At 47.7% G+C, this 27,094-nt stretch overlaps 1 protein-coding gene across 11 annotated transcripts in view; it reads right to left on the reverse strand.

Moving 5' to 3' along the window:
* LOC120960114 (uncharacterized) overlaps window positions 1–27,094 on the reverse strand; it is a 69,515-nt gene that overhangs the window by 41,211 nt on the left and 1,210 nt on the right. For 3 of the 11 annotated variants that reach the window (XM_049608241.1, XM_049608237.1, XM_049608242.1), the window contains exon 2: window positions 22,220–23,593. In XM_049608241.1, the coding sequence (XP_049464198.1) occupies window positions 22,220–22,298 (79 nt within the window). In that variant the 5' untranslated portion in view covers window positions 22,299–23,593. Of the gene's footprint in view, window positions 1–22,219; window positions 23,594–25,128; window positions 26,163–26,703; window positions 26,859–27,094 lie in introns of those variants that run through there. The other 8 variants (XM_049608244.1, XM_049608238.1, XM_049608239.1 and 5 more) reach the window with 8 other exon arrangements.

Genomic DNA, 27,094 nt, shown 5'->3' on the forward strand with positions numbered 1-27,094 from the left:
ACGCCGTGTGTCGCTCGATATTACGGAATTTTCCCACCGGTTTCCATGTATGCATGTGTGTAAAGTCTTTCTCTCTCTCTCTCTCTCTCGTTCTTTATCTCTCTGTGCACTCTTACAATCCCCCAAATCTCTGTCACATGACAGGTGAGTTTCGTCAGTGATTGCGCGCCAACACGACGACGACGACGACAACATACATCCTGATGTTCTACTGTGAGCGTGTCACGAAAGCGGTCGGGGTTCGTCGTGCAGGTTTTCCCCGTCCTCAGTGTGTGCGTGTCTGTGGCTACACCGCCAGTCAGTCTGGCTGGGGGTTCATTCGCTGTCCGGGGTTGAACAGTCACTCCGTGGTCATTCTACGTTCGTGAGCAGAAATGGTGAGTGCCCGGCATCGCGTTAGGGGACAGTCTCTCACAGCTGCCGTCTGATCTGTTACATCATCCGGACGAGGGGGGAGACCAGGCCACCGTATCTCTTCTGTAGTAAGGCCGCACCGCACCAGCTGCTGACAGTAGAGAGGGAGAGAAAGAGAGCCGAGTCCTTAAAACCGGTTCATTCCGACTTCGAGCGATGTCACTCTTTCTCACTTTCTCCCGCTCTCTCCCTCGTTTAGTTGTTCAAGAAAAACACAACAAAGAGATGGAAGAGCATCCGGCATTAATTGGAAATGCTTTGATAGAAAAGGAAAATAAGGTCTCCCTTTTTAGAGCAAATACACACAAACGCACACGCTTCGGTGGAGCATCAAGGGCGCTTGCGCTTCTCTCTTTCAAACCGTGGCTCATTTTCCCACGCTGGCCGCTTTTTCTGCTCATTTCCACAACACCTCCGCTTGTGTGCGGGGGTTTCCGTGCTGGGAATGGCACATTTCACAGACATTCTCTCTCATTCTATCTCTCGCTCTCTCGGGCTCTGCGTGGTTGTTCGTCCCTGGGGCAATTGTTTGTGTGTGAGCAGTGAACAGCAACAACCAGAGCAACACCAGTGCGATAGGGCGCGCGCTTACAATGGCATGCTCTAGATATTTGCTGTACTCTGTTGTGTGCGGCAGGCGATCTCGTAGTCGTAGTGACACAGAAATGTCCACCCACCCAGCCGAGCCGACCCACCCCGTGCCGAGACACCCGAGCAGTCGCGGTGACGTCATCGATGAGGGAAAGGGAGGATCCATTCCTACTGCTGAAGTGAAGTTTGACGCACCAAAAAAAGCCCCTGCCAGAGCGAGCCCCCATTTTCTAGCAACGAGGATGATGGTGATGATAGTAGTAACCCCATTCCGTCAACATTCGTTCAATCAGAAGCTTCACTCGCAGGATTGAAGCCGTTCGAGAGCTTCGTGGTGCTTCGTCTCGCTGCCCTTTTGTCTCCGTTTGTGGACGAGAGGACTTCCGGAAGTGAGAGGTCGCAATTCTACATATTATACCACGAGATGTGGCGTTGATTGTTCGATTTGGGGATGTACATGTACCTCCTTCATCATCTTCGTTGGGACCTCCATACTGCCACTCTGGTGAATGTCACAAAAGTACAAACAGACCTCGAGGCCTCGAGCGAGTAAAATACTACAATTAAAGCGTGTCGGACCATGAATGCCTTCTCAAAACCATGTTTTTCGCACTTGTACCTCATCCAGGACCTTCGTTTTCAGAATTAATCTTGCTTAGATAATCACATTTCTTCTGCCATCGTTTTCCAACGTAAGCAGACGCTCCAAACCATAGCCGGCTATTACGTCATCAGTTCAAACTAAGTTCAAGCACGCGTCATCAGAACAAAAACACGAGATGAGAGAGGGAGGCATGAAACCTCCCAATCTGCACACGAAACAAGAAGGAAACATTACGAGATTAATAGGTTCCGCGTGTCGGTGCTGGAATGCAGACGCGCAAGAATCCGGGTCAACCAAAGACCCACCAAAAACAACATCTTCTCGAAAACACAGACACACACGATCACAATAACTCGTCCAACAAGTTTCACTTGGATGATAAATAATTATAAATTAAAGAACAGAAAGCAAAAAAACCCATACTGGACACGCAAGTCCAAGTGTTGCTGGATGCAACAAAGAGACAGAGAGAGAGAGACAGAAACGACAGAGGAGTGCTGGCATAACTTTAAAAAATGGAACCTGTCCACGATGGCATGGGCAGGAGAAGGAAGACGAGCCCGGACACTTTACAAATGGCTTGCTACAACATGTTCACTCCCAGTGGCCGGGGGAGAAGTACAATAACAGCGACTGCTGGCTAACGGCAATGTTTTTTAGCAGATGAAAAATAATATCTTCCGTCTGGTGTCAGCTGTGGCGTGTTGTTGTGCTGGTCATTCGGTACGGCTGCTTTCTGTAGCAATATGAGCTCGCCCCCGCTCGCTGTTCCACGCTCAAACCGAATCAACCCATGTCACTATCCAGCCCAGACGAACGGGCGTCGTCGCTGGGGAATTGTAGAATGTAAAAAAATACATATACGCTTGTGCATGCTAAACACCCCTCATTGCACACCACCAACAGCAGCGCTTTTGACGAAAAAAAACCACCGCACAAAAAAAACGAAAGCCAATTTGCCGTTTGGCCAATACGTATTTGTGTTTGTGTAGGTGGCTCTGCAAAAGGTAAATAGTGTGTCCTCCTTTTGCGAATCGCACCAAAAACAAACACCTTTCGGAAAGTCCTTCCATCCTCCCCGATGTTGCTGCACCGCACGTTCACCAACACCATCCGAGTGACCAGAAAAAAGCTCCGACCATTTAGGGAGTTGGGCAACGCGGCGGCTGGCAGAGCCACTGGTAAATTGAGCAATTTTGTCCCCCTGTGCCAGCCGTGCCAGCTGCAGCAAATGCAGCACAAATCAATAGCCCCACAATACGCTATAATAATAGAAGGACACATACGCGCTGCTGCTCGCCACCAAAATGGTGCTGCAAACGATCTTGGTGAAAATGTGCTTTTCCGTCTGCTGCAGCCCAACTCGCATCATTTCCCGATTGGTGGGCGCGCTTGGTTGCAGCTGCTCGTGCTTTGAGTGGAGCGTTGGCTGAGAGATCCACGTGGGCTGTGCCGTGATCCCGAACCGAATGCGGAAAATTGCATCCGCATGATGCGCGAAAATCGTACGCTCGAAGGCGCGATGCAAAGAGACGCAAAAGCGGAGGGGGAAAAATCAAACAACCAGACGGTGCAGCACACAGCGCTGCACCAGCACCAACCACACCATGTTGTGTGTACGTTAGTACAACATCGTTTCAATCTTTCAAACCCCAGGAAACGGAAGATTCTTGCAGTCGAAATCACCGTTCCTTTATTTATTCTTTAGTTGAGAAAGGAGTAGCAGCAGCAGCAGCACGACTACATCATAGCGGTGTTTTATACGAGTACAAGAAGTCGTATTTATTCGCGAGCTTCGGTAGGAGCCCCCGGTGGTGTGCAAATATGACGATGGAATCAATCGATAGAATTAGATAATTCAATCACGACGACGACGACCGTAACGCGACCGTGGACCGGTGTGCTATAAATGGATGCTCGAAAATAGGCCGAAAATGTGCTCATCCAAAAACGGTCGAATGTTGGTTGTGTGTTGTTGTTGTCTGTGTGTTGTTAGGTTCGAAAATGGGGCTCAGTGGGGAATGGAAAACAGCGGTGATTAATTAATTTTAAATCAATTCTAAGTGAATGTACTGCTTATTCCTTTAGTTTAAAAGCTTTCGAGAATGTATTTTTGAAATAATCGAAATTGAAATTAAATTGTACATCCAACAAATCTTCCTGCTTGCTTTAAGCTTTACACGCCTGAAAGTATGCAATATGTTGCTAATTAATGAGTAAATGCTACTTTTTAGTAATGAAAAATGTATACATTGATATTTTGAACTATCATAAACAAGACCTTCTACTTAGACCACACTAAAATCATTGATTTCCTGTTGTTAATCAGAACTTCAAAAATCAACTACAACCGACAAAATGTGTGAACATCAAAGAAGGGCACAACTAAATTCTAGAACCAATACCAATACTTCCACTGGTTTAGCCTTGTGCCCGATTTTTACACGCCATCGCGCCTCTTTCCACCCGCTGGCTCGAGCGCATTAGCAACCGCCACCAACCCCCTGCCCGGCTAATGTTGCCTTGCCTCCTGATTGGATGCACTTTACCCGATGCATTAATGATGATGAGTCCATCACCGGTCCCGGCCCGATGACGCTCGCGCTCGACACTTGCACCTCTATCTTCGATCTGTGCGATCCCCTACCCCCCCCCCCCCCCCCTTCTCCTTCCTTTCCTCCTCCTCCAGAGCGACACGACATTAGTGATGTTTCAATTTTGTGTTTGCATAATATTTTACACCGATCGTTAAATCGTTACGTTTTTTTCTGCGGCCCGTGGAGAGTTTCATCCGCCCAGTAGGGAAGGAACTCCGCGAACGGAGGGAGTGCTGTCTAGTGCTGATGTATGCTGATGTTTACAAGAATTATGTACATATATTTTCCCCCTCGTCTGATGTTTACGCCAAATGCGAGTACACTGCCGTGGTAGATGGTCCGTGCTCGCGTCTTACGATGCCCTCGCAAAGCTGGACTTGAGGCCGGCAGTAGCGGTGGGACGGATGGACGGCGGGGCTTGTTGTTTGCTGGTTTTAGTAACCAAAAACCCACCAAACAACATCGCCGGAAGCGCAAAACCAAACGAAATTTGTTGTTTTGTGTAGGATTTTTTCTTCTCTCAAAAGCACGTACACGCACGCACGCCCATCAAAAAAATACCGAAATCTGTTTAAAATCTCACAAAAGGAATCGCTTTTCTCAGGGAGACGAGATGGCAAGGTAAATCCCACCGGTGGGCATGTGCGTGTGTGTGTGTGTGTGTGTGTGTGGGGGGGGGGGGGGCGCTCTCAGTAGGACCATTTTAACGCCAGCTTTTGCCTGTGCCGTAATGATAATCACTGCAGGAATTTTTCACTTTTTCCCGACGCGCCGCCGGCTCCACAAGCTCCGGGGCAAGTCAATAAACGTGTCACGTCGGCGCACGCTAACTGACAATTTGATTACCTCCCGCTGCGTGGGGCGGTTGGGGTAAATTTTTCACCCCAAACCTTGAACATTTTCCGGCGTACACACCTGACATAAACATACAACACACACACACGCACACAGTGCTGTATGAGCCGCATGGTTCATCTGCTTAGCATCAACAAGAAGCCCCAAATGGTCTTTCAAGAAAAGGAAAAAAAAGCGGCGAGGTAAAAGGGAGCAAAGGAGATGGATTTGTGTTTTTTTTCTACTTTTCTTCTAGGAGCTTCCATGTGTGTAGCCAGATTCCATGAAAATTGAACCTTGCCCACGGGAAAATATCGTTTGTGTACTCGACGCCGTCGTCGTCATCGTCGTCATCGTTGCAACCACCAGCAGCCTCCCCGTGTGAAGAGGGCTGGGATTTATCTCCCAGTAACCGAAACCCGCGCACAGGTATGGATGGTGGTCTTCACACCTTTCCCCGCTCCACAGCGCCACACCACCAGCTCCACAAATACAAACGAATTTCAAGTACACCTCGCAGCGGGATAAATCGATCCGGGTCGAAGATTGAAATGGACACACAGAAACATAGAAACAAAAAAACCCGCACACCAAAAGAAGGTGGTTGTTTGCTATTCATACCATGTGTGTGTACGTGTGTGTGTGTGTAAGATTTTTGGCTGCATTTTAGCTGCTAAAAAAGGAGCTGCAGCAACGTAGAGACGAGCATCAGAGAAATAGGACACACACAAGAGACCAGATCGCTCCTCCGGTCCGTCGCAGTGTGCTATTTCTGATGGAAGCTACAAAGCGAATAATTAATCGTACACCACACACACACCGAACACCTTGCCCTAGAACCGACGGATATTCGGTTTGGACCAAACACATTTTGCCCCGGGATTTGCCAACGTACGTCGACTCCGCTTTGACCAATCCGCCGATGGCGGCAGTACCAGCGCGCACTAACTGTCGTTCGGTCTCTCGTTTGCGCGTAATTTATTCACCAACTCTCGGGTCGGGTGGTCTTGTCGGTGGACCGAGGTACCGAGACGCACGTGGTCCGGTGTGCTCTACTCTGATTAATTGATTCAGCACAAGACTAGCGCAGCCGGGATTAAACGACAGCGGCAGGAGTGTTAGAGCGAGAGAGTGGTAAGCGGAGTAACCTTCGATAAGCCAACTTTACCATTCCTGACGTGCGATTAATAATAAGCGCACCCAACATCCTGCTGTCCATGCTGTGCAAACCCCATTCCAACACCCCTCGAATCCCAACGCAAATGACCGGAGGGGTGGAATGGGGTGACAGCAGCCTGTGACCAGTATTGCAAAGTTTTGCGCACAAACTGTGCAAAAGTCTAATCCCCTTTTAAAGTGTGGCCCTCGCTCTGGCTCCCGCCGACTGCTCGCTTCCAAATCAGACAGCTGACATGACCGAAATTGGCGCAATCGGAAGGCTCGAAACTCTCCAACAAATCAAGTCTTTCGCCAGCAGCGCGCACACACACACACACACGCACACCCGCGTCTTACGGTCTTCTTGCGCAGCAGGTCCTGCATCGCCAGCACGACGACCAAACTTTGGACGATAATAATGGACGATAAAACCGAGCGCCCTGTGGAAGCAACTTTCCGTGCGACACGGTGTGAGAAATATCCCAGGCTCTGTGATGCTTGACAGGGGAAAATGATTTTGGCGACAATCGAGATCGAGAATCGAGGAGCAGCAGACACAGAGCGGAGCTGTCGTACTTCCCCGGGTCATCCTGCTCGACGGCCGACGATGGTTCGTAAACGTCAGATTAATGTTCTTAATTATTAATTCACCGAAATGAGGTGCAAAATGGGCGGGCAAGCGAGCGAGCGGAGGACGCCCAAGTTTGTGCGCTTTGTAGAATTAGTCGCTTTTTTATGAATTGTTCATTGCAAATCTTTTAACTAAATTATACGGGTACTGATGGGAGGGTGGGGGGTTTCTTACTATGAGACAATGCTATGCGTGCCGACAATGAGAAGAACACTTCTAGTGGTCCTTACGAAAATCTTGCAGCATTACATCTGAAGGACCTTTTCTTTGAGTGTATACAATATTCATGAGGAAATGAGGAATTGGGCCTGCTAATGATGCAATGGGTCGAGGAATCAAACTGTAACGTTTGTTGGATTGCTTATCAGACATTGTTTTGCTGGATAAATTTGCTAGATTTGGCGATAGCACTAGCGATAGATAACACTAGCGATAGCGAATTGGAGGAGATGGAACACTTCAACTGTCAAATTCAACTTGTTAATTGTGGCATCTATAACACCAAAACATAATATATTGAACTTCAGAAGACATTTTTGAGCCAGACGATGACTTTGAATATTTCTTATGGTTCCCTGAACTTTCCATTGTAAGTCTTCTGAAATCTGAGTTCTGAGTCTGAACTTCTATAGACTTCCAAGGTAGAATTAATCACTATTCTGATGGTTGTTTTTTTTATACTATAGAAACCTAACCTAACCTTAGTAGATCTTACAATCAATTCCACTAACAGAAAAAAACACAAATTGGAAGTTGTGAAAATCCTGTTGTTAGCCCAAAACTTGTCTCATCACTCCTCGCTCAAAGACTGGTTACTGCCCAGGCTCCCAGAACAATACCAATCTCTCAATCTCTTCGCTTCAAGTTGTTACAATAACATCAAGACAACTTGCTGACCTCGCACTTCCACTTTTCGCCTCACAATCTTCATTTATGATGAAGATGATATCACGACAGCGCGACATGTCCGACATGACGGGATTAGTGGCATACACAGCCCACTTACAAGCCTTCAACCCAAGTTGCACACATCGTTCCAATCAGCAACGAAACAGTGGTAGCTAACGAGCAGCATCAAGCACATGCACACACACAGCGAGTAAGATGATACACATTACAATGTGGGTCAAACACTACATTTACATCTGTAATTCCTCGCACCAGCGCGAATATTCCCTCGAACGCACCCCCTTCAACTCTAAACGTCCTGAGAATATGTCTTGCCAACCACAAGAACAGCACACAAAACACAAAAAGAGAGCAACTAAATGTATGTCGTCGACGACTGAAAGTATGATCATAACAAAAACCCGTTTTCGTACATTGCATACCAACCCAGGCACCACACAAACACACAATGGAGATGATAGTTTTCGTACCAACGCCACAAAAAAAACAAACACCAAACGCGGGGTGGGAAACTATAACTATTGCTGACCAGATAACGCTCGCCGTTCTGGCCAACAGTAATTGTGGAGTAGTGTCATCTTTGCTCGTCACTAAAACTTCCATTCGGTTGGCCCGCCCGGACACAAAACCAGCGGCACATTACACAAAAGAATCCGCCGACAGTGATCGCCGGACCCATTATGGCACGGGAAAAAGGAAGCACGGAATTGTTTCGTCGGTCTAAAATATCACGAAACATCCAAAGTATAGCCACAGACAAACGTGTGTGTTCACTTGGTTGTGTGATGTCAATAGCACAGGAGCAGCGGGATGAAAACATTCTGGTCCTGGTTGCTCCAGTTTCATTCTTTCTTTTATTCCTATATGGATATGTGTGCCTGTGTTTTGTTTGCAGCAGAAGTTTCAATGTAAGGGTATAGGTGCTCTTTGTGGTTTGTGGGATTTCCGCAGACTTCAAGCTGACCAGGTTCTATTACACAGGCTCGTAGGCTGCCTGCTGCTGCTGCTGCTTCTGCTTCTGCTAGGAGAGGCAGATAAAACGAACCGAGTTTATAAATAGACCAAGCCCTTTCATCCTTTCGGGCTGATATTACTCATCCACCTACTCCTGGGATTGGAGAATATTCAGACAAGTCGAGAAAAATTAAGATACACACTGATAGGGCACACACAGCTGGGGTAGAGCAAGTTATTTCAGGAACAGCAGCATTGGCCAACGTTAGCGACAGAATCCATATCAGTTGAAAGCAGACACTCTTAAAGCCTAACCCAAAGATATTAAGCGGGTGAGCGAGCGCAAACTCACGGATGCAGGTGCAGAGGACAAACCCCATCCCCGGATTCGTTCCAATTTCAAGTGTGTGGCACAGCATAGAATGTGGGAGAAATGTGTTCTTTTTGGAATGTACCTCCAATTCCTCCCGAGCATTGCACCGTGGGCGTCTGTGGGTAAAGTTTTCATTTTGTGCTCTCACATTGGGATATCTGCTTTCATCCAGTCAGAGAGGGAGACAGAGACAACACAGCCCAGCCCGACAGTAAATTAGCGCTATATATATAAATGAAAACTATCCCGGCACACCCTAGGGAGTTGGAAAAACCACATACACATCCAGCAGGAACATTCACTTGAGGAGCAGCTTCGTACGGAACTCGTTTGATGTCTCACCACAACAACCACCCTCTCTCTCTCTGATGAGCAATGTTCTTTATCAATTCGCACACGAATATCCAAAGGAGGCTCTCAGCTGTGCCCTCAGAGCATAGGCGAGCGCAAACAACATTTCGTACAACCCAACTTCACAGTTCTGGATGATGCATGGGGTGATACATTATTTTTTTAGATATCACAGGTATATAATGTACGATTTTGAGTCACTGCCAAAAGCCTTTTCTCTATTCCTCATCGTAAGAGTTTTATCATATGCGAGACATCTTGCTGTCGCACCACAGACGCCGATGCAAAAATCTGGTATTCAACATGCATAGCACACAGGCGGGTTGGAATTCGGTATCTGCAAGCCATCTAATCCACCACAAACCCCATGCATGTGTGCATATACACGTAATCCGCTGCTCGGGGGATGAGGCTGGGGAGAGGAGCAAGCTGCTGGGGAGCGTTGGTAGAAATCAGTTGTTAGAAAATCAATTTGTCCTGCCGCACCATCGCACCATCATGCTGCCCTGCCCCTCTGCTGCCTGCTTGTGCTGGTTTATTTCTACCAATCCTGCCGGCTTTTATGTTAGCCTTTTTTGTGTGTGTGTGAGTTTCGATCGATTCGGCCCAAGAGCAGTTGCATACGTCAGACTGGCAATAATTTCGTTGATGCAATGCCAAGAAATGATGCCTTTATAATTGACAGAGCTAGCACAGCTAGAATAAGGGTAGCACAGCGGGATGCGTGAGAGGAAAGATAGACTTTGGAGCCGATTCGTAGGTCGGATCGGAGATGCTCAATCAGTTCTTTCGTGTTTTCTTTTGATATCTTGCCAGCGGGGGCACTGTTGTATCAGCGTATGTCAAACGAGTCTCCAATCCAAGCGCATGCAGACATTCAAGGCAGGCTATTAGGACTGATCCGAAAAGAGATTTGATTGCATATGTAGATAACGTTTGAATGTGAAACAGATTTAGATTTCGTAGGATATTGAAACTTCCAGGCAATTCTGGTTATTGCTTCTGCCAATTTCTTCATCCCGCTTGCAAGATTTGCACCACCTGACAGTACGTCTTTTTGAACTAAATCTCTCTCAAGCTTGTACAATCAAATATTGGCTATTAAAGTACTCTCTTAAAGAGCAATCCTACGAGAAAAAAACCGCAAGTCACTGAACTCTGTTTCGAATCCGTCTGTTAGAAAGCAACGACCATTGGGTAAAACCATTGGGAACAGGATGCCACCGTTGGTCAGTAATCCGCACCAATGGATGAGGATATCCGTTGAGCAAGATTAATGAGATTGGTTTTTGTTTTCCGGAGCAGCAGCACCAGACCAGTGCCAGCATGACGTTCATTTTCCCCACAGCCAAAAATAACTGGAAACTGTGGGGCAGGGGCATTAGTTTCCGGTGTACTATGCCGACCTCTTGTAACTGTTTTGGCCTGTTGCGCAGCCAATCTGAAGAGGTTTTTGCAAAAGAGTGTTCCATAAACGTGCGTTGTGAAGAATGCACTCTGCTTTACAGCTGACTTGGGCGGGGGGATAGTGTTCCTAACACTAATGACGGTTTGGGTTCTGTGTGTGGTAACAGGATGGATACTGCACGGTACTGCTTGACTAACCAGTGATGCTGCTGATGATAATGCATTTACAATTCCAATTTTTCATCTCGTTTCTCCGTTGTTCCGCAAGTCTTCATGTCACTACCTCTATGAATCCCATGGTTTTTGGAGAGAGTTCTCCAACTTCACCCCAGCCAGCTCTCCTGGATGTCATCAACGTGGTGGTGGTACGCTTCCGTCTTCACCATCGTGATAATGGAACAACAGATTTGCATTTAGATGCTAAGCTGCAACACACAGAGCACAAGGTCGACAGAAAGAGAGAGAGAATGGGATTTTGTACGACACGTACACCCTTCTGCTGTTGCTGCTGCTGCTGCTGATGGTCCTTCGCACTAAAGTAGTTTGTCATGTCGTGTACAGCATCCCGCACACAGTGCACGTAACAGGCACAGTGTTGTTGTGTTTTCGTTCTCAAGGGTGCGTGTCGTGTTTGGAAAAGAATCCCTTCGGGGCGTACTGGAAATAACCCGCAACCAGATACTTTAATCCTTCGCCTACAAGCACGGTTCATGAGCCAAATGAGATCAAGAAATTCCAGACATAATCACAGTAGTACGCTGTGTACGGCAAGTCATCCGGAACACATTGCACGAATCTTAAGACCCTCCCCCTTGCGCTCTCCTTTCTCATCGCTTCTTAATGCTTGTGTTTGCTTGTTGGGAAGGGCCCGGGGTTGTGCACAATTTATGCATCTGGCGAGAATCGCTACTTGGTTGGCTAAAAATATATGCACGCACCCTGACGCAAACATCAACATCGGTGCAGTCTGTAAAGTGCATACAACAGCACGATACACACCGCTGTCTGGTATGTGTAGCCTTGGGCGTGGTGTCCGAAGATCATCGAAGTTTTTCCACATTAAATCCATGGATCCAAATTCCCCAGAAAAGACTTTAATGCATCCGAGGCGTACCTCACCCGTTAAGACGACATCATAAACGTTCGGAATAATTAACAGCAATCAAAAAACGAACGTGAAACAGCAGCACCACAAGAAGTTACCAGAATCTTTCCGATAAGACTTTCCCTGCTCGTGGCATCTTCTAGACCACCATCGTCATCGCAGGTCAAGAGCCGTTCTAACTCCACTCTGCTCCTTGGCTAAGTGGGCCGCGGCTAGTTGCGCGCCGGGCCACATCTTTACACTATTGTTTAATTTATTCCGAAAGCTTCCGACGAAGCACCGACCGCAAGCGAACGCGCCTGGTCGTCTGGTTACTTAAGCATAATTAGCATAAGTATTAATTTCCCCTGAGAACTTTGCAGGTTTCCACCCCCAACCGCCATCGTGCGCCACACTTGCCACACTCTGTAGCGCTTTTCCAATGGGTTTTTTTGTTCTTGCTAGCTCACTCCCTCGAACGTTATCATAATTTCCCTCCCGTCACACACACAAACCATTCGTATGTCTCCCTCCGTCCTTTCCAGGTCCCTCGCAGTGAATTCAATTCCAAGCCCTGCTTGACGGGGGCCCACAGACAAGATACAATATGTTGTTGATGTCGAAGCCAATTTCGGGCCCGGTACGGCAAAGGGCGAGTAAGCCGCTTAAAGGGAAGCGAAATGGAGCTGATACTATTTTCGATTACAACGACGAAGACGACGACGCTGACGATACGCTGTGGACGCAATGGGACGAAGACTCTGCTCGTACATCGTTAGGTTGGAGGAAAATGGTTTACCTCTTCATCATACAGGTGGAGATTTCTCAACAACGGCAAAAGGTAAAAGAATCTGATTTACTTTCCAAAACCTTTCTAAACATTTTTAAACAGATTGGTTACATTCGAGCTTTTTCCTTCCATTCAAAACACATCAAAATACTGAACCCTTACAGCGAATGTTCTATTTACGCTCGGCGCCCAACCACGTTCGCTACGTTTGCTTTGCCACACATCAGCATCGAATGGAAACGGTACGCTTACAGAACTGCAAAAAGCGGAGAAAAGTCTACAACAACAAGTGCTGCCAACTGCTGCACAAACCGACCGAGGTCCATCCATCCATCCAAAGGCATTCCCGCGAGCACGTGCATTCCCGCGTCGCGCCGTGTGTCCTTGCATCGTTCGATTTTGTGCTTTGCATTATTTAAGGTTTAATTACTGACCACACACAAACCCACACACCGGGTGATTGGAAATTGAAGGATGAAAAATGGGCAAAAGCCCCGGCACGAAAGGAAGAGACAAATACATCGACGCACGGCTGCTCCATACAGTACACTACAAACGAGCCTCAACCTCAGGGCTCTAGTAGTAGTAGTTAGCTGGAAGAAGCGACAAAAATCAATTCGACCTAAAAATAACCGTTCGTGCTCCGTGTCCTCCTTGCTCTGTCCTGCACAACCTGCAGCATAGATTTCAAAAGAAAAATCAAAGCGCACACGGTGAACGAATATCGAACGGTGAAATAAAAACCCGGGGCTTTTCCTTTTTCCTCCACCCAGTGACATGTGTATGTGTGTGTGTGTGTGTCTAGGGCTGCAAACGACGCAAAGACGCACACACGACAGGAAGGAGGCACACACCCTGGAAAGGAGGTAAGATAATAATAAATGTGTTCCAAAGTGTGTCCGTGTGTGTGCGTTTAAAACGAAAAAGGAAAGAAGGTAGATAGTGAATGTCATGCCGGTTTGTGTGTGCGAAAGGATATGTGCTTTTCCTGTTCGTCCACTTTTCCTGTTCGGCTTCTCTAATCAATGAGGAAAGCAGGGAAATGTGGCTTCGGTTTACACGCTCCCTCTCATCATCCCCTGTTGTGCCTTGTGCCCTTTTCCAACGACAGCCCAATCAGGTGGCGCATACATACCTCGCTCACAGACATTCGCCGTAGGCCGGTGGTAAGCCCACAGCGTTACAAATATGTTTGCAATATAAGAGACTTTACTACTCCTTCTTTTCACGCCACTGTCAGTTCTTTTCAAACGTGATTTTCCTTTCCAGAACGGACCAGATGATGGGCAGAAGGGACGGGCTGTAGCTCTCCGTTGGCTTTGGTTGGTAGGTCCGCAAAACAAAACGAAGGTCCTATTTCAGTCATCCTAACCCTTCTACGTAACTAAAACATCTCATCTTTCCCAACCTTTGCGAACTTCTGGCGGCGCTGGTCCTTGGGCCTCTATATATTGGAGCGGGTTTACTCTTCGTTTTATTTGGTATCCCTCTACTCATTCACACACAGCCCCGCGGGGCGGTGCTCCATTTACTAACACGAAAAGGATGGCATTTTTCCGTTCTTCAGCGGGAGGTTGTTGGAACCGGCTGTGGAACGAGCGCGAAACATTACCGATAACGTCGATAATGTTTAATAAAACATAAATCGATATCCGCTGCCGCGCGCTAAGGCCACACACAGCATGGTTGAGGCCGCACGCGGAATCGCTGTTAGCCTTCAAAAATATTGCTACCTATTCGCTCTGCTTCTCCCTCGCTGCAACCTTCGTGGGCTCTTCTGTTCCGGGATTGTGTTTAACGTTTCATTTCCGGTCAAGTTCTATCGCTTCGCTGTGTGCCGCTTGGACGGACAGTAAAAAGAGGCCTATCGGTGAAGAGAGCTGGGTCGAACGGGCACCCTGAAACTGTGTGTGTGTATGTGTGTGACCTGCGCTGCAATCGCGAAATAATTACACCCTTCTGACTGCATCGCAATGCTTTGCTGGTGAACATTTATCAAACTGCCTGCAAGCCGGTGTGCACGTCAATGTTGACCTTCTTTGCCTCTACTCTTGTAAGTGTTTGCTACTGTCACTACCCCGCAGTCCGGTGGTGGGTCCAATTCGAGTACCTTGCATGCCATGAACAACGGCTTTAAAGTTTCCACACGCACGGCTCTATTATCATCGCCATTCATGTATCAATCAAAACGGAACGATAAGAGAAAAAACAACATTATCGGGATACACAGGGTGGTTTTGCTATTTGCACAGTCTTGGGCCAATCAATTACTATTCCCCCTGGGCCCCTGTGCTGTGCTGCTATATTTGATAAGCGGCTCAGGAGTGTTCGTCATCCATCAATTAGATAATTTGAAGTACAATTGGAATGCTTTACGCGACCAATCAATGCGAGATCATGCATGTGGTAGGGGGGGGAGACTGCGAGAACAATGCATTTGTGCCGGTGGAAATGAGCACAAAGCAATCAATTATAGCTTTGCGACAAATGGGCCGACCAGATATGGACACGTTCATTGTAGCCCCCTTATATAACGCCTTCAAAATTGCAAAAGCATCACGATGAAACCTTATTACTGTGTTGTTTCGAGCGGAACCAGAGTGATTTGCGTAGCGAATTGCATACTTTTTGGCGGATTTCGTTAAAAGAGCCTAAATGTATGCAATTTGCAGAGCACAATGTCGCTTTATGAACGAAAAGACATCTGTAACTGTCACCCTATTAAAGCAACGAGCCTTCTTAAGCACCACTTTAACGCCCGACAAAGCGTTCCGTGGGACGAGAATCAATTTAGGTAAGCAGCATACTGTCCCCAATCTTTTGAGTGTCACTTCTGACCGTGACCTGAGCATAATTGCAACTTTCGAGCATGATTAGGAGGGACAAAAACTAAAGATGATGGGGACACCGGAGCGCTTAAATGGCAAACACATTTTGTGCCCACTAATCCTTGACCTTACACGCGGAGCAAGTCGCAAGTCGCCGTTGGGAGGAAGGAAGGCCTCATTTTTAGAGCATTGTTTCACCACCACCACACCACCGCTCTCAACTGATGCTCGCTCCTCCTACACTGGGCTCCTTTGGGAAAGATGTGTGTAGGAAGATGTGGCAGCTTGCTGGCGCCCGCACGTTTGCTGGCACTGCACGCAACACACGCATGCGTACACGCGTACGGCAGGGATGCTTTCTTCAAGAAAGCGCTAGAGCTTGAGAGAGGTGGCAGTGGAGGCGCACACCGGAAAGGAGCTCTATTTACTTTGCGTCCTTTCTCAGCCACAGCAAGGCGCACAGCATCTTCGCAAGGCGGCTCTCGTGTGCGGAACCGTGCGGTTATCGGGCTCTCATGGGATCTGGATAGTATGGTGCCGCTGCTGATGAGGATGACTTTGTATCGTTGAAAGAGCTTCAAAACTTAAGTTTTTGCAGCCTCATTCCATGTCGAATGTTGTCTTTAGGGTCTGTTTCTCTCAGTCGAAACAATAAACAAATATTATTTTGTTAACTTTCATGTTCTACAAGCAAATACGAGCCTCAACCGCTCTATATAAGATAAAACAAAATTATCCAACGAACACCAACAACCAAAAAATAGATCTCTTAATGCATTCGTTTTCTCCTCAACTTCACCATTGCTTTGCACAAGCAAACCTCCAACTCTAAGGCAAACTTTCCACTCCGGTGCGTTGTGAAAGTAAGGGAGGGGTAGTGGAAAACTGTTTTACTCTCTTGCTGTTTTTCGCTCACCAGTGGGAAATGTGTAACAACCCACCGAGGACATTAAAGAGAACATCCATTATAATTGGAAGCCGAATACCGTTGCACTGCCAATACACACACACACACACGTGCGTGGGCAACTTCAAAGCTAAATGAAACATTTTATCGAAAACACTTTGTGCTTGTGTGCCTTCCCCTACCGCTCTCTCCCTCCTCTTGGGTGTGCGTTATTGCTTAAGCGCGCTACACAGCGGCATCGATCGACCAGACCAACAACGAGCACCACTTTGGCGATTAGCTTCGATCCACGATTATTCCACTGGTGGGAAAAGAACTTTTTATACTTTTATGAGTAGCCAAGTGGTGGACGCAGGGGCAGCAGCAGTAGGGCCATTGCTTACGGCAGAGATTGTCCGAATGGTCATGTAGTTTTTTGGGGGAGGGTGGGGGCATAAGGGACTGCGAGCCCGAGCAGGGCTACATACGCCTGTGTAGCAGGTTAAACTTTAATCGATCCAACACGAGCCAATGGATTACTTCACCGCTGGGAGAGAGCATCGAAGTTGTTGTTTTATTGCAGCCAAGAAATTGATATTCACCCAGAATTCAGTTATTGGACAACAATTTGGATACAAAACAAACGGCCAAACTGTTGCCGTCTGTTTCTAGTGAATTTATCTCTTTACACCTTTCCACAAAAAAAAACAAATTGGACAGCAACACATGCTGTTGTGTTATTTTTATCAGCACCCGAACACATCCCCAAGGTGCAGAAAGATGTGCAATTCTGGGGTGTTCGTAAATCGATCCGAGCAGCATGACTTGCGACTAACACACAGCACGACGCCCGAAACATAGGCAGAGCGGCGGCGGCGATAATTCTTCATCCTGCTCTTCAGTTTTCCATCGCTTTTTAGCCCGGTGTATAAATCGAATGGAACGCATGGTGGGATGGCAGGTGCCCGAGGGAAATGCACAGGCAAGGAACTCCACATCTCGTCAGACTGAGCCGCACACGCGTGTCGAACGTCTATTGTTGGGGAGTCTATTTTCAGCGCAAAACGCGCACACAGTTAACGAGGTCCGGCAGCAAACATCCTACCCAAGACCCAGGTCCGGATGACGGGGCTCCATCCGTTGACCTTCCACCGGGCCGATTAGATGATCTACACCGGTGTGCGTCCGGGCAGAATTTACGACACCCGCAGCTTCAATGGTCGTCGTCGACGCCCCTACAATCCAACGGTGCGCAGCAGTACAATGTTTGATGCTTGCGTATCTTTATAACCACGACCATGGGATTTTATCACTGCCTCCAGAGGAATTACCCACTGGTGGTGCTAGCGCAGCAAACATCCGTCTCGCGCTGTCTTGTTGATAAGCGCTATCGTAGGCACAGCTTGTTGACGCAACCGTTACAATCTGCAGTAAACGACACGGCGAACTGCAACAATCAAAATGCGCAGTAACGACAGGTGAACAGGTACCTCTGGAGTTACCGCTTGAAGAAGCAGCAGTAGCAAAGATCAACCACCGTGTCTCCCGTGGCCACATGATAATCATATTTGCCACCCCCTCCCCGCGCCAGAGCACACACAATGAATGCGAAAATCTCGGTGCGAATTAAAAGTGCCTGCAGAGTGATGTTTAACAGTGTCATCGCTTTTAATGGGATCAACTGGATGGCACGGCGGCGGCCGAGAGAGGTGCTAAGTGAGTTGTTAAACTCTGCCCACACCCCCGGGTAGAGCCCGCGGTTGGGAGTTGTGAGGGGTTTAAGTTGTAAAGCACCGCCACCACACCATACATCACGCGGCGGCGATGGTGGTGGAAATGCGCAAGCAAATGGCATTTACAGGATTGCCTATTAGCACCGAGAGGACCAGGTCCACCAGGTCCCACCAGGAGGATGACACTCTCTGTCAACAAGATATTGGAATTATGATTGCTCTGCGTCCAGAGGCAAATTTATGACCGTTCTTAACGCCGAGCCTATAAAAGTTTCAAGAAGAAGCAGTGCAGTAAAAGGTGCAAAATAGTAAAAAGATGCCCATGTGACGGTAAACGTGTAGAAGTTCCACATATTGCTAGGAATATCAAGTCATTTTGTTGCTTGAAACCTCTCCTTCACATCATCAGAATTACTTGTCAAGGTGACTACAGCAAAAGATGGTTGCGGCGGTATTATCGACTCAACACCAGGCACCGAAACGCGCACACACACACAAACACACTCCACACGGTGTCATTTCTGCATGAGTGCTTCTGGCACCTTAGCTTTCTAATTATTCGCCTTTCGCAATGGCAAAACTGAAACGGCCCAGGCCGTGCGAACGCCCTGGACTGGATGACAATACCGCTTATCCGCTTATGCCGAACATGTCAGCCTAACCTAAAATAGCACACCATTACGACCATCACACCACCAGCAGTAGTGTGGTGTGTGTGCTCTTTGTGCGAAAAGCATGGTGGTGGTGCCTTTTTTCTGTAGCTGAAATCAATTTAGTACACCCACACGACGCATGACAGCAGCAGGGCAGCGGCGATGACGGTTGGCAAAGGCCTGAAGACGACAGCAGCACGACGCGATGTCGGCATCGAATTCTGATGAACGATATCCGCACACATTCGATTTCAATTAAGTCACGCCAAATCCATCCATCCAAAGGCCTACACACTCTGGCGTGAAAGTTTTACATGTTCAGGTGGTGGGTGAGTGTGTGCTTACCCTCTAATGCGTGTGTGAGTGTGTGTATGAAGTTGTTGGGAGAGCGTATATTCATTCCACGTCACACAGTTGCGTCAGTGGACAACGCGACGAATCACGCAATGATCGGAATAGTGCACCAAACCAGTTCCGAACCAGGTGACTAACGACGACAACGGGCAGAGCTGTGTGCAATCATGAGCGCGCACGAATGACGTGTTGTTGCCGCGTTGTTGGATGCGTTCGATGTAAATGAATGCGAAAAGTGTCACCAGCACACACACAAGCGCGCGTTGTCAAGTGACTAAGTATGATTTAATTATTCCGTCTTTCAGGCGGATGATGAGTTTAGAATGATGAAGGCCTCAGAAGTGTAACAATTCCTTCTGCAAAAGAGATTTCGAGAAATGCACACACATTCTCATCAGGTCAACCAGGCAGAGTGGTGCCAGTGCGATAAGAGTCAGACACACAAACAGGTCACAAAGGTAGGTCTGTGCTACATAACAAAGAATGGTGTGTGTAAAAATGCATTTCTCCGAAAACTTCTACAGAACCTAGATTTGAACGCAAACCCTTCCACTTCCTTCACCATGGACCTACGCACGGCACCACGGGCTCGCTCCCCATCCTAAGCGTATAATCTCCGTTTGTACATTTCTTCCTTCTCATGTCTTCGCTCGCACTGCTGCTTTCTTTATACAAATTCCATTAAGGTAAGATAAATAAAATGATTGAAGCACCAATCCATCTGTCTCTGGCCCGCTGTGTAATGGCAATGTCTTGTACCGCGCACAGGCATTTCCGATGGATTGTACCAGGACCAAGAAGCTTCGTTTCGATTGCTACAAACGGTAACCGTAATTGGGAGAGCACGGAATGTTACGTAATGGAGCAACAAGGTTCCATCCTTTCCACCCATCCACAGAGACGCACAGCGTGTGTGTGTGTGTGTGTCACAATCTACAGCCAACCCGCGGAACGTAAAACATCCAACGAAATGGATCGTTGTGAGTGCAAAAGGACACCCTGACACACGCGAAAGAAACCGAACCGGCGCTGATGGAACGAACGGGTTCAACCCCCGTTCTTTGCATGGAAAGTCGCGGCAAATCCCTTTTTCGCTGGAACCTATGTATTAGCATCCTCGTTTTTCGCGCTGCGATGATGCCGCAAATGCCTCGCAGCGTTCGTACGCGAAGGAAAGGTTACTCGCTGGTTGGGTTTAAAGGACAAAACCCCACACGTAAGGGGGAAGGGTCGTTCTTGTTTCCCAAAAAAAAAAAAGGAAAAATACAACTCACGTACCTGGTGAGTACCAGGGACAGAGAGAACGGGAGATTATTTTAAAGACCCATCAGAAAGTACCGTACGCTGGTTTCAGTACTTCTAAGGGTATGTTTGGTACACACGGGTTTAGCTGGGGGGGCTGTTGTGTTGATTTTATCCCATCCATTCCCATATCCTAATGGCGACCTCTAGCCACACGCACACACACCTGGGTCACAATTTACACAATACGCCAAAATGTATCACAGGAAAAACCCTCCGCAAAATGTTACTTACAGCAGCAACGAAGGTACCTTGGTGTGCCCTTTTGCTAAGCTTTTAAAGAAAATCATGATTTACTGTTACAGGTAACCATGAAATTAAACTCCACACAATCATGGATCGTGGTTCTGGTGATACATTCCCACGGAATACCGCCCCAGCCCAGTACCATCAACATGGAACAACAAACAACAGGGTAAAAGGAGACGATTGATGTTGAGCACTTTCAGCGAACGAGCGGGACAGAACAGGGCCAGGGAAGAGTTCTTCAGCGACGCAGATCTTTTGTGCGCGAGTGTATGGAGGGAGGGGAGCGTTTCGCGTGATACTTAAAAAATGCGAGCAAAAATACATTTTCCTTTCATTTATGATCGCGTTAGCGTCAACAAATAAGAACGAGTGTTGTGGGATGGGGTAAAAATACGTAAAAAAAACAGCAGATACATCGCTTTAACGATGATGATGTACTTTTGATGGTGCCGAATGACTTCTCGGTTTTGTGGCACGGTACAACAGGACCAGCAATATAAGGGAGGACAATATTCTAGACACACGTGTCTTGGGACGACAAGCGAAATATCTTATATAGAGGACGATAAAAATTACAGCACACATTTACATTGTTCACGAGCAGCTTTTCCCTCTCTCTCTCTTACTGTTTTGATGTTATGTTCCCCGTTTCTAATGAGCATGAACTAATGCAGGCTTACATTTATGCAGGGAGGAAACGAAAAACCTTTGCGCAAGCAATGATGATATTGTTTGATAATATTTACTTTTTTTTACAGAAAAATCATGTAAAAGGGAAATTTTACGGCAAAACGAAAAGTACGATTATCAGCTAATGGATGCATTGGTTCGTTCGAATGAACTACACACTATCGTCGTGGGGAGGAATAAAAAAAAACAGCCCAAAATGAATTAGCGATGATCGTGATGAATCATCTACTCGAACGAAGGATGAAATAAACTAAATTGAGCAGCTTTTTTTTCGATTTTAATGTTCTTTTCTATGCAATTAATCCATCCTGAAAAGGCTTGGGAAAACCTGAAATTCTTAACAAATGTCCAAAACAAATAAATGAATATAAAGAAAAAATATCGAAATTAAATAAGGAAAGGTGTAGTGACGTTGTTCAATTAGAGAGAGATGGAACCAAAATAGAGAAAAAGAAGTCATGTAAAACATTCAAACAGAATTATTGAAATAAACACGTAGAAACGTTCAACGTACACCCGGTAAAAGAGAAGGAGTGTCAACATCGGTACGACAAGAAAGAAAGAAAGAAAAAGGGTGGAGAAAAATCGAAAATAACACAAAAACAAAAACAGAACAGTGTAGTAGAGAACACAGTGTGTGATGACAGAAGTTCAAAGAGAAATTAGTGAGTTTGAGAAAGAAATGGTTTCTTTTCCTCTTTCACGACAAGAAACCGAGTGTGTGTGTGTGTGTAAAGGGGGAGGTGGTGTTTGTGTTAAAATAGTTAAAACAACGGTAGAAGGCAGGTATTATAGGTATTATAGGTAAGGTAGCAATGTTCAAATACCTGAGCTTTGTGCATTTACTAGGGTGACTAAAACTAGCACGACTAGTGCCGAGCAGCGCAAAATCCGTTTGCAATCCATCCTCCTGCTTTCAATTTGCTTCCTGGTTTCCGTCGTTCGGACGTTTGGTTTGCTCGCACACGCGGGGGATATGGTGGGGCTGCGGGGGGTGGTTAACACCGTCGTCGTATGCGCGTCACAATCCGCTTGGCTGCCGCTGCTACTACTACTGCTGCTGGCTGATGCAGCAGGTCACCGCCGACGCGTCTGGAAGATTGTGATTGTGCAACGGCGATCGTCAGCGGATCGTCGTCGTCGTCGTCTTCGTCGTTCTCGCCGCTTCTGTTCCTTTCGATGGAAAGGATTCGCGATCGTCGTTGGAGTCGTCGTGTGCAATTCAGCGCGCGCAGGAAGCTTCGAGTCCTGCTACCGTCGTCCTCCACGCGATCGTCGTCCTAGCAAGCGTTGGCGCAGGCGAGGCGAACGTTCGCCCGGTGCTTCCGTTGTGGTGGCGGGTTGGTCGTGTCAGACGCACCAAAAATCAAAGCCTCACGCTCGTTTCCGCAAACGAAAACAGTTACACCGCCACACGCTCTATTCTTTCCTTTTTCTCCTTGCTCAGTGGTCGTGTAGACACAATACACACACACACACGCGCGCGCTAATTATTAGAACCGCGATAGATATAATGCTCCCGCGGGGCTTTCACTTCATCACCAAGATGCACACTTCGCTCTTGTATATCACTGCAACTAGCCTGGCCTTGCCTGCAATTTGAAGAGACACAGAATGACGATTGTGTGGGGGGAGAGAAGCTGCACGACGAACAACTAAACCGACGGCCAACACAAGAACAACATGCACTCAAAATACACGCACGCACTTCTTCTTTCCTGGGGATGGGGGGCTGGGCGACCACTTGGGCGACGATCAAAGGGCGGCCACGGGCCAACAATAATGATGCGATGAGGATGATGACACCGGTTAATGGGGGATATGACGATGGGGACGCCTCTTCTATCGCTCCCTTTATGCGGCGCGGTTGGGCGTACAACACTTGCACTCACGCACTTGTTTCCGCTTCACCTACACCTACCAACACCAACCAACCACTTATGCTGCACGTGCACACCACACTTACAAACACGTCTTCTCCTTCTCGCAAGGACCACGGACACAGGCACACTTGCACACACACACAGACACACACACACACAGACAAACAATTCAAGGATTCGGCCGCTGTGCCGCCGTGCTGCTGCTGCTGGGTATGCGTGTGTGTTTGTTGTGAGTTGCGTGTAAGTGTGCGCGTGTGTTTCGTATTGCTTCCGGCCGGAAAAAAGGGCTCCTGCCGACGAGATTAACGGATTCGGAAACTAAAAAAAGAAAAGTGGAAAAATGGAGAATGAATTAGTACGGCTTTAAAGAGGTGCGCGCTAAGGGTGAATGTACGAAAAAAAAAGTTCAAACAAAATGAAAGGAAAATTGTTCCTCGGCTTGCTCATTAGGGCCATTTGCAAGTGATGGACGTTTTTGGGGTGTACACCTGGCGCCTTTTCGCGTATAACATTGTAGCAAATGTCCTAGTGAGCTTAAGCTTTCGGCTGTGTCTCCTCACAAAACTCCTTGTTAAGCTGTTAGCGTAAGGTTGATTATACGATGTCTCCTCCATGAACTTTAAATTATTATCCCTGTTGATTTCATCGCACTTGGTGGCAAGAAAATAGAGTATTTCCCTCCCCTAACTCTGCTCCAAACACACAAAACAACACTTTGAGTGACTAAGTGTTGAATAAAAGTAGATGAAAACGGTTGGTAATCATTATTCAAGCATCAACGAATCCTTCAGAGCTCCTCCACAAATTGCCCGCCTTGCTCTCATGCTCCAAAAACAGTTCCACGAAAGGACGAAATGGAATAAAATTTCATGTTAACACGAAAGCCACCACGCACGTGTATTGGGGAGAACACGGCATTTTGTTGTTGTTGTTATTGTGTGGGGTACGCCAGCAGTCCGCACACACATTTTGGCTAGGACTTTTTTTGTTGTTGGTTCGTTCCATTCTTGCCCATCGCCCACTCCGAAAAACCTGACCAACAACCGGTGTGCTATTGTTCTTGTTGTTATTGTGGGTATTGAAAGAAGGCAAACGAAAAGGGAGCACACCTTTGGGCTCTTCTGCCCCTCTCCACTCCACTCCCACTCTCAACTCATCCTGGATGTTTGTGAGCGAAGTTTGTGTAATTAATTAGCCTCTGAAGGTGGCATTTACATAGCCGGAGCGGATATGCCGTTGACGACGGCCAGGCCAGGCAAAGCGACCACCGCCAGTCCGGGACCACCATCGGCCACCTAAAATAAACCTGGTGGAGTTGTTGGCCAGAGCTGGAGCGGTTTTGAAGGGATCGTTTGGATGCCCGGTGATGCGTAAGCCTCCCCCGCGGGGACGTTTTTGGGGAGGTCCACCGACACACACACACAGATGCACAGCACACACCGAGTGATGGTGTAAGCTAGATTACGTGAGCCCCAAAAATGTGTGTCCGTGGCAAAATTCGAAATCGAAAGAAAACATTGCGCCGTTTGGTGGTTTCATCGCTCCATATTGGCAACGGTGGAGAGGGTTTTTTGTAGGCTTCTCCTTGCCACATCCTTTCCGACAATGTCCTAGGTCCTTTTTCTTCACAAATGCGGAATAATGGTGACAAGATGAAGCGCTGATGATATAAATTTTTCGTTTTGGTTGAATTCACTCACAAAATCCACCGTTGTCGTTGTGTGTGTGTGTTTGTCTTATTTCACACTACACCAGGGGCCTTGAGACGGTGGGGGGTGGGGGGGAAGGGTACGAAAAGGGATGTACTTTTTTTCGCTGGAGAAGTAAGGGGGGGAAGAACTTTCTATAAACACCTTTGGCTCTACACACACGCACTTGTCCACTCGGTGCCCACGCGTTGTGTAACATCCACACTGTGTGCTGTAAAGGCTTCTTCGATCGGTTTCGATTTCGCTTCCTTTCGCTGCAGGCTACTACTACCACACATACACACACACACAGCTGGTCTTCGAGCAGGGAAGTTGGCAGAGGCTCGGCGACGCTTGCCAGGATTTCGGGTGCCGCGTTACATCAGCAGCAGCTTGTGCGGTGGAGGAAAACGCAGCTCCAGTACGCTTTTTTTTGTTTCCGAACAGTCAAAAAGGCACTCTTTACTAGGTAAAATGGAATTTCGTTCCCTTTGCAACGCGTGTGAAGATCGATGCACTTGCCAGAAACACACAGGGTTTGTATGTGTGTGTGTCGTTTTTCCAACCAACCCAACACAATAAAAAAAAGCCACCCGCTCGCAGGAGCCGACAAAACTGCGTGCACAGACAGGGCTGCTCCGTTTTCCGTCACACACTGTACAACTACTCAGCGCCGTGACTACTGCTGTCAAAACCGTTGCTGCGGCGCTCAGTGTGTGTGTGTGTGAGTGCCTTTATTTTGTGCTGTCAATTGGATGAGCGCGCGAGAGAGAGAGAGCGTGAAACCGAGTGTGTGCTGTCACGTGAGAGGGTTGTTCGTTCCCAGTGTGTGACGTACACAGCATATCTCGGTTTGGGGGGATGAAACGGTAAAATAGTGGTCGTCGTGATTCACCATCTCCCCCCGCCCAAAACGCCGTATTTTAATGCTAATTTGTGTGACAAATTTTAAATTTACGGCTGTCTTCGTCTTCTACAAGCAGATCAGATATTCCGACCACTGTTCCTGCTGCTGCTGCTGCTGCTTTGGGGAGACAAAAGTTAGCGCAGCAAACGCAGAGCGAGAGAGAGCAGTGAGAGTGAGTTAAAAAAAGAGCACGGTTCATTTTTGGTATCTTCACGGCAAAGGTGTCCCTGCTCGTGCTGGCCCATTCCTTTCAACCCTTCGCGCACATACACTTCAGCACACTCGCACACACACACACACTGTACTAGGTGGGGACACATACACACACATGGTGGCGCGCGCGAGCAAAAAGCCCCCAACCCCCGGGCCCCGCTCGTCATCCCCATCACACACAGGTATCGATTTTGGACACGGATGGCCCCCGCAGAATACTAAAAAAAGGAGGACCCCACTTCTCGGCTCCGTTTTACGAAAAGGAGGAAAAAATTGCACCAGGCACACATACGAATCCCCCACACAAACACGCACACACGCACACAACGCTACAAAGCGAGGGATGAAGGGCCGATTCACCGCAGAAAAAGTTCACTTTCAAGCACAACCTCCCTTGAAGAACAGAGCTGCCCCTTGGGGGGGGGACGATTTTTTTGCACTAGAGCTCGAACGAAAAAAAACTCGAAGCAAATTTTGCACCCACAAACGGACCAGCATTTTTCACTTTTCTTTTTGTTTCCCTCTGTTGAGGATACGATGAGGGTTTCCCCGTGCTGGGGCTAAAAATTGCACACCCGAGCAGTATGTGTGTGTGTGTGTGTGTATGGGCACAGACTTACTACAAACCAGCCGCCACACAGAAGCACACAGCACAGCTCACCACCGCACACGAACAAAACGAAAAACACGCGACAGCGCACTTCCACCGCCAGCGAACGAATGCTCCGAGAGGAAAGCGCGTAGTGAACCAGCACCGTTTTTGTTCTTTGCCACACAGCGACAGCCGAGCACACCGAGAGCACCCGCCAGTACACTACCCCCTCCCCCCTGATGACACACACACACGGCGCAGCCAGCCCCCTGTGCCGTCCATGGGCTGCTTCGATCGGGTTTGTGCTGCGGTGGGTGCGGATTTGGGGGGTTGATGTTGACGTGCGGGCTGGGTGGGGGGGGGGGTGAAGATAGAAACCCCTGGCTACTACGCGAGACGAATGTGTGTTGGAGGAATAA

This window comes from Anopheles coluzzii, chromosome 3 (assembly GCF_943734685.1).
Source record: "Anopheles coluzzii chromosome 3, AcolN3, whole genome shotgun sequence".
In the NCBI taxonomy this organism is placed as follows: Eukaryota; Metazoa; Arthropoda; class Insecta; order Diptera; family Culicidae; genus Anopheles; species Anopheles coluzzii.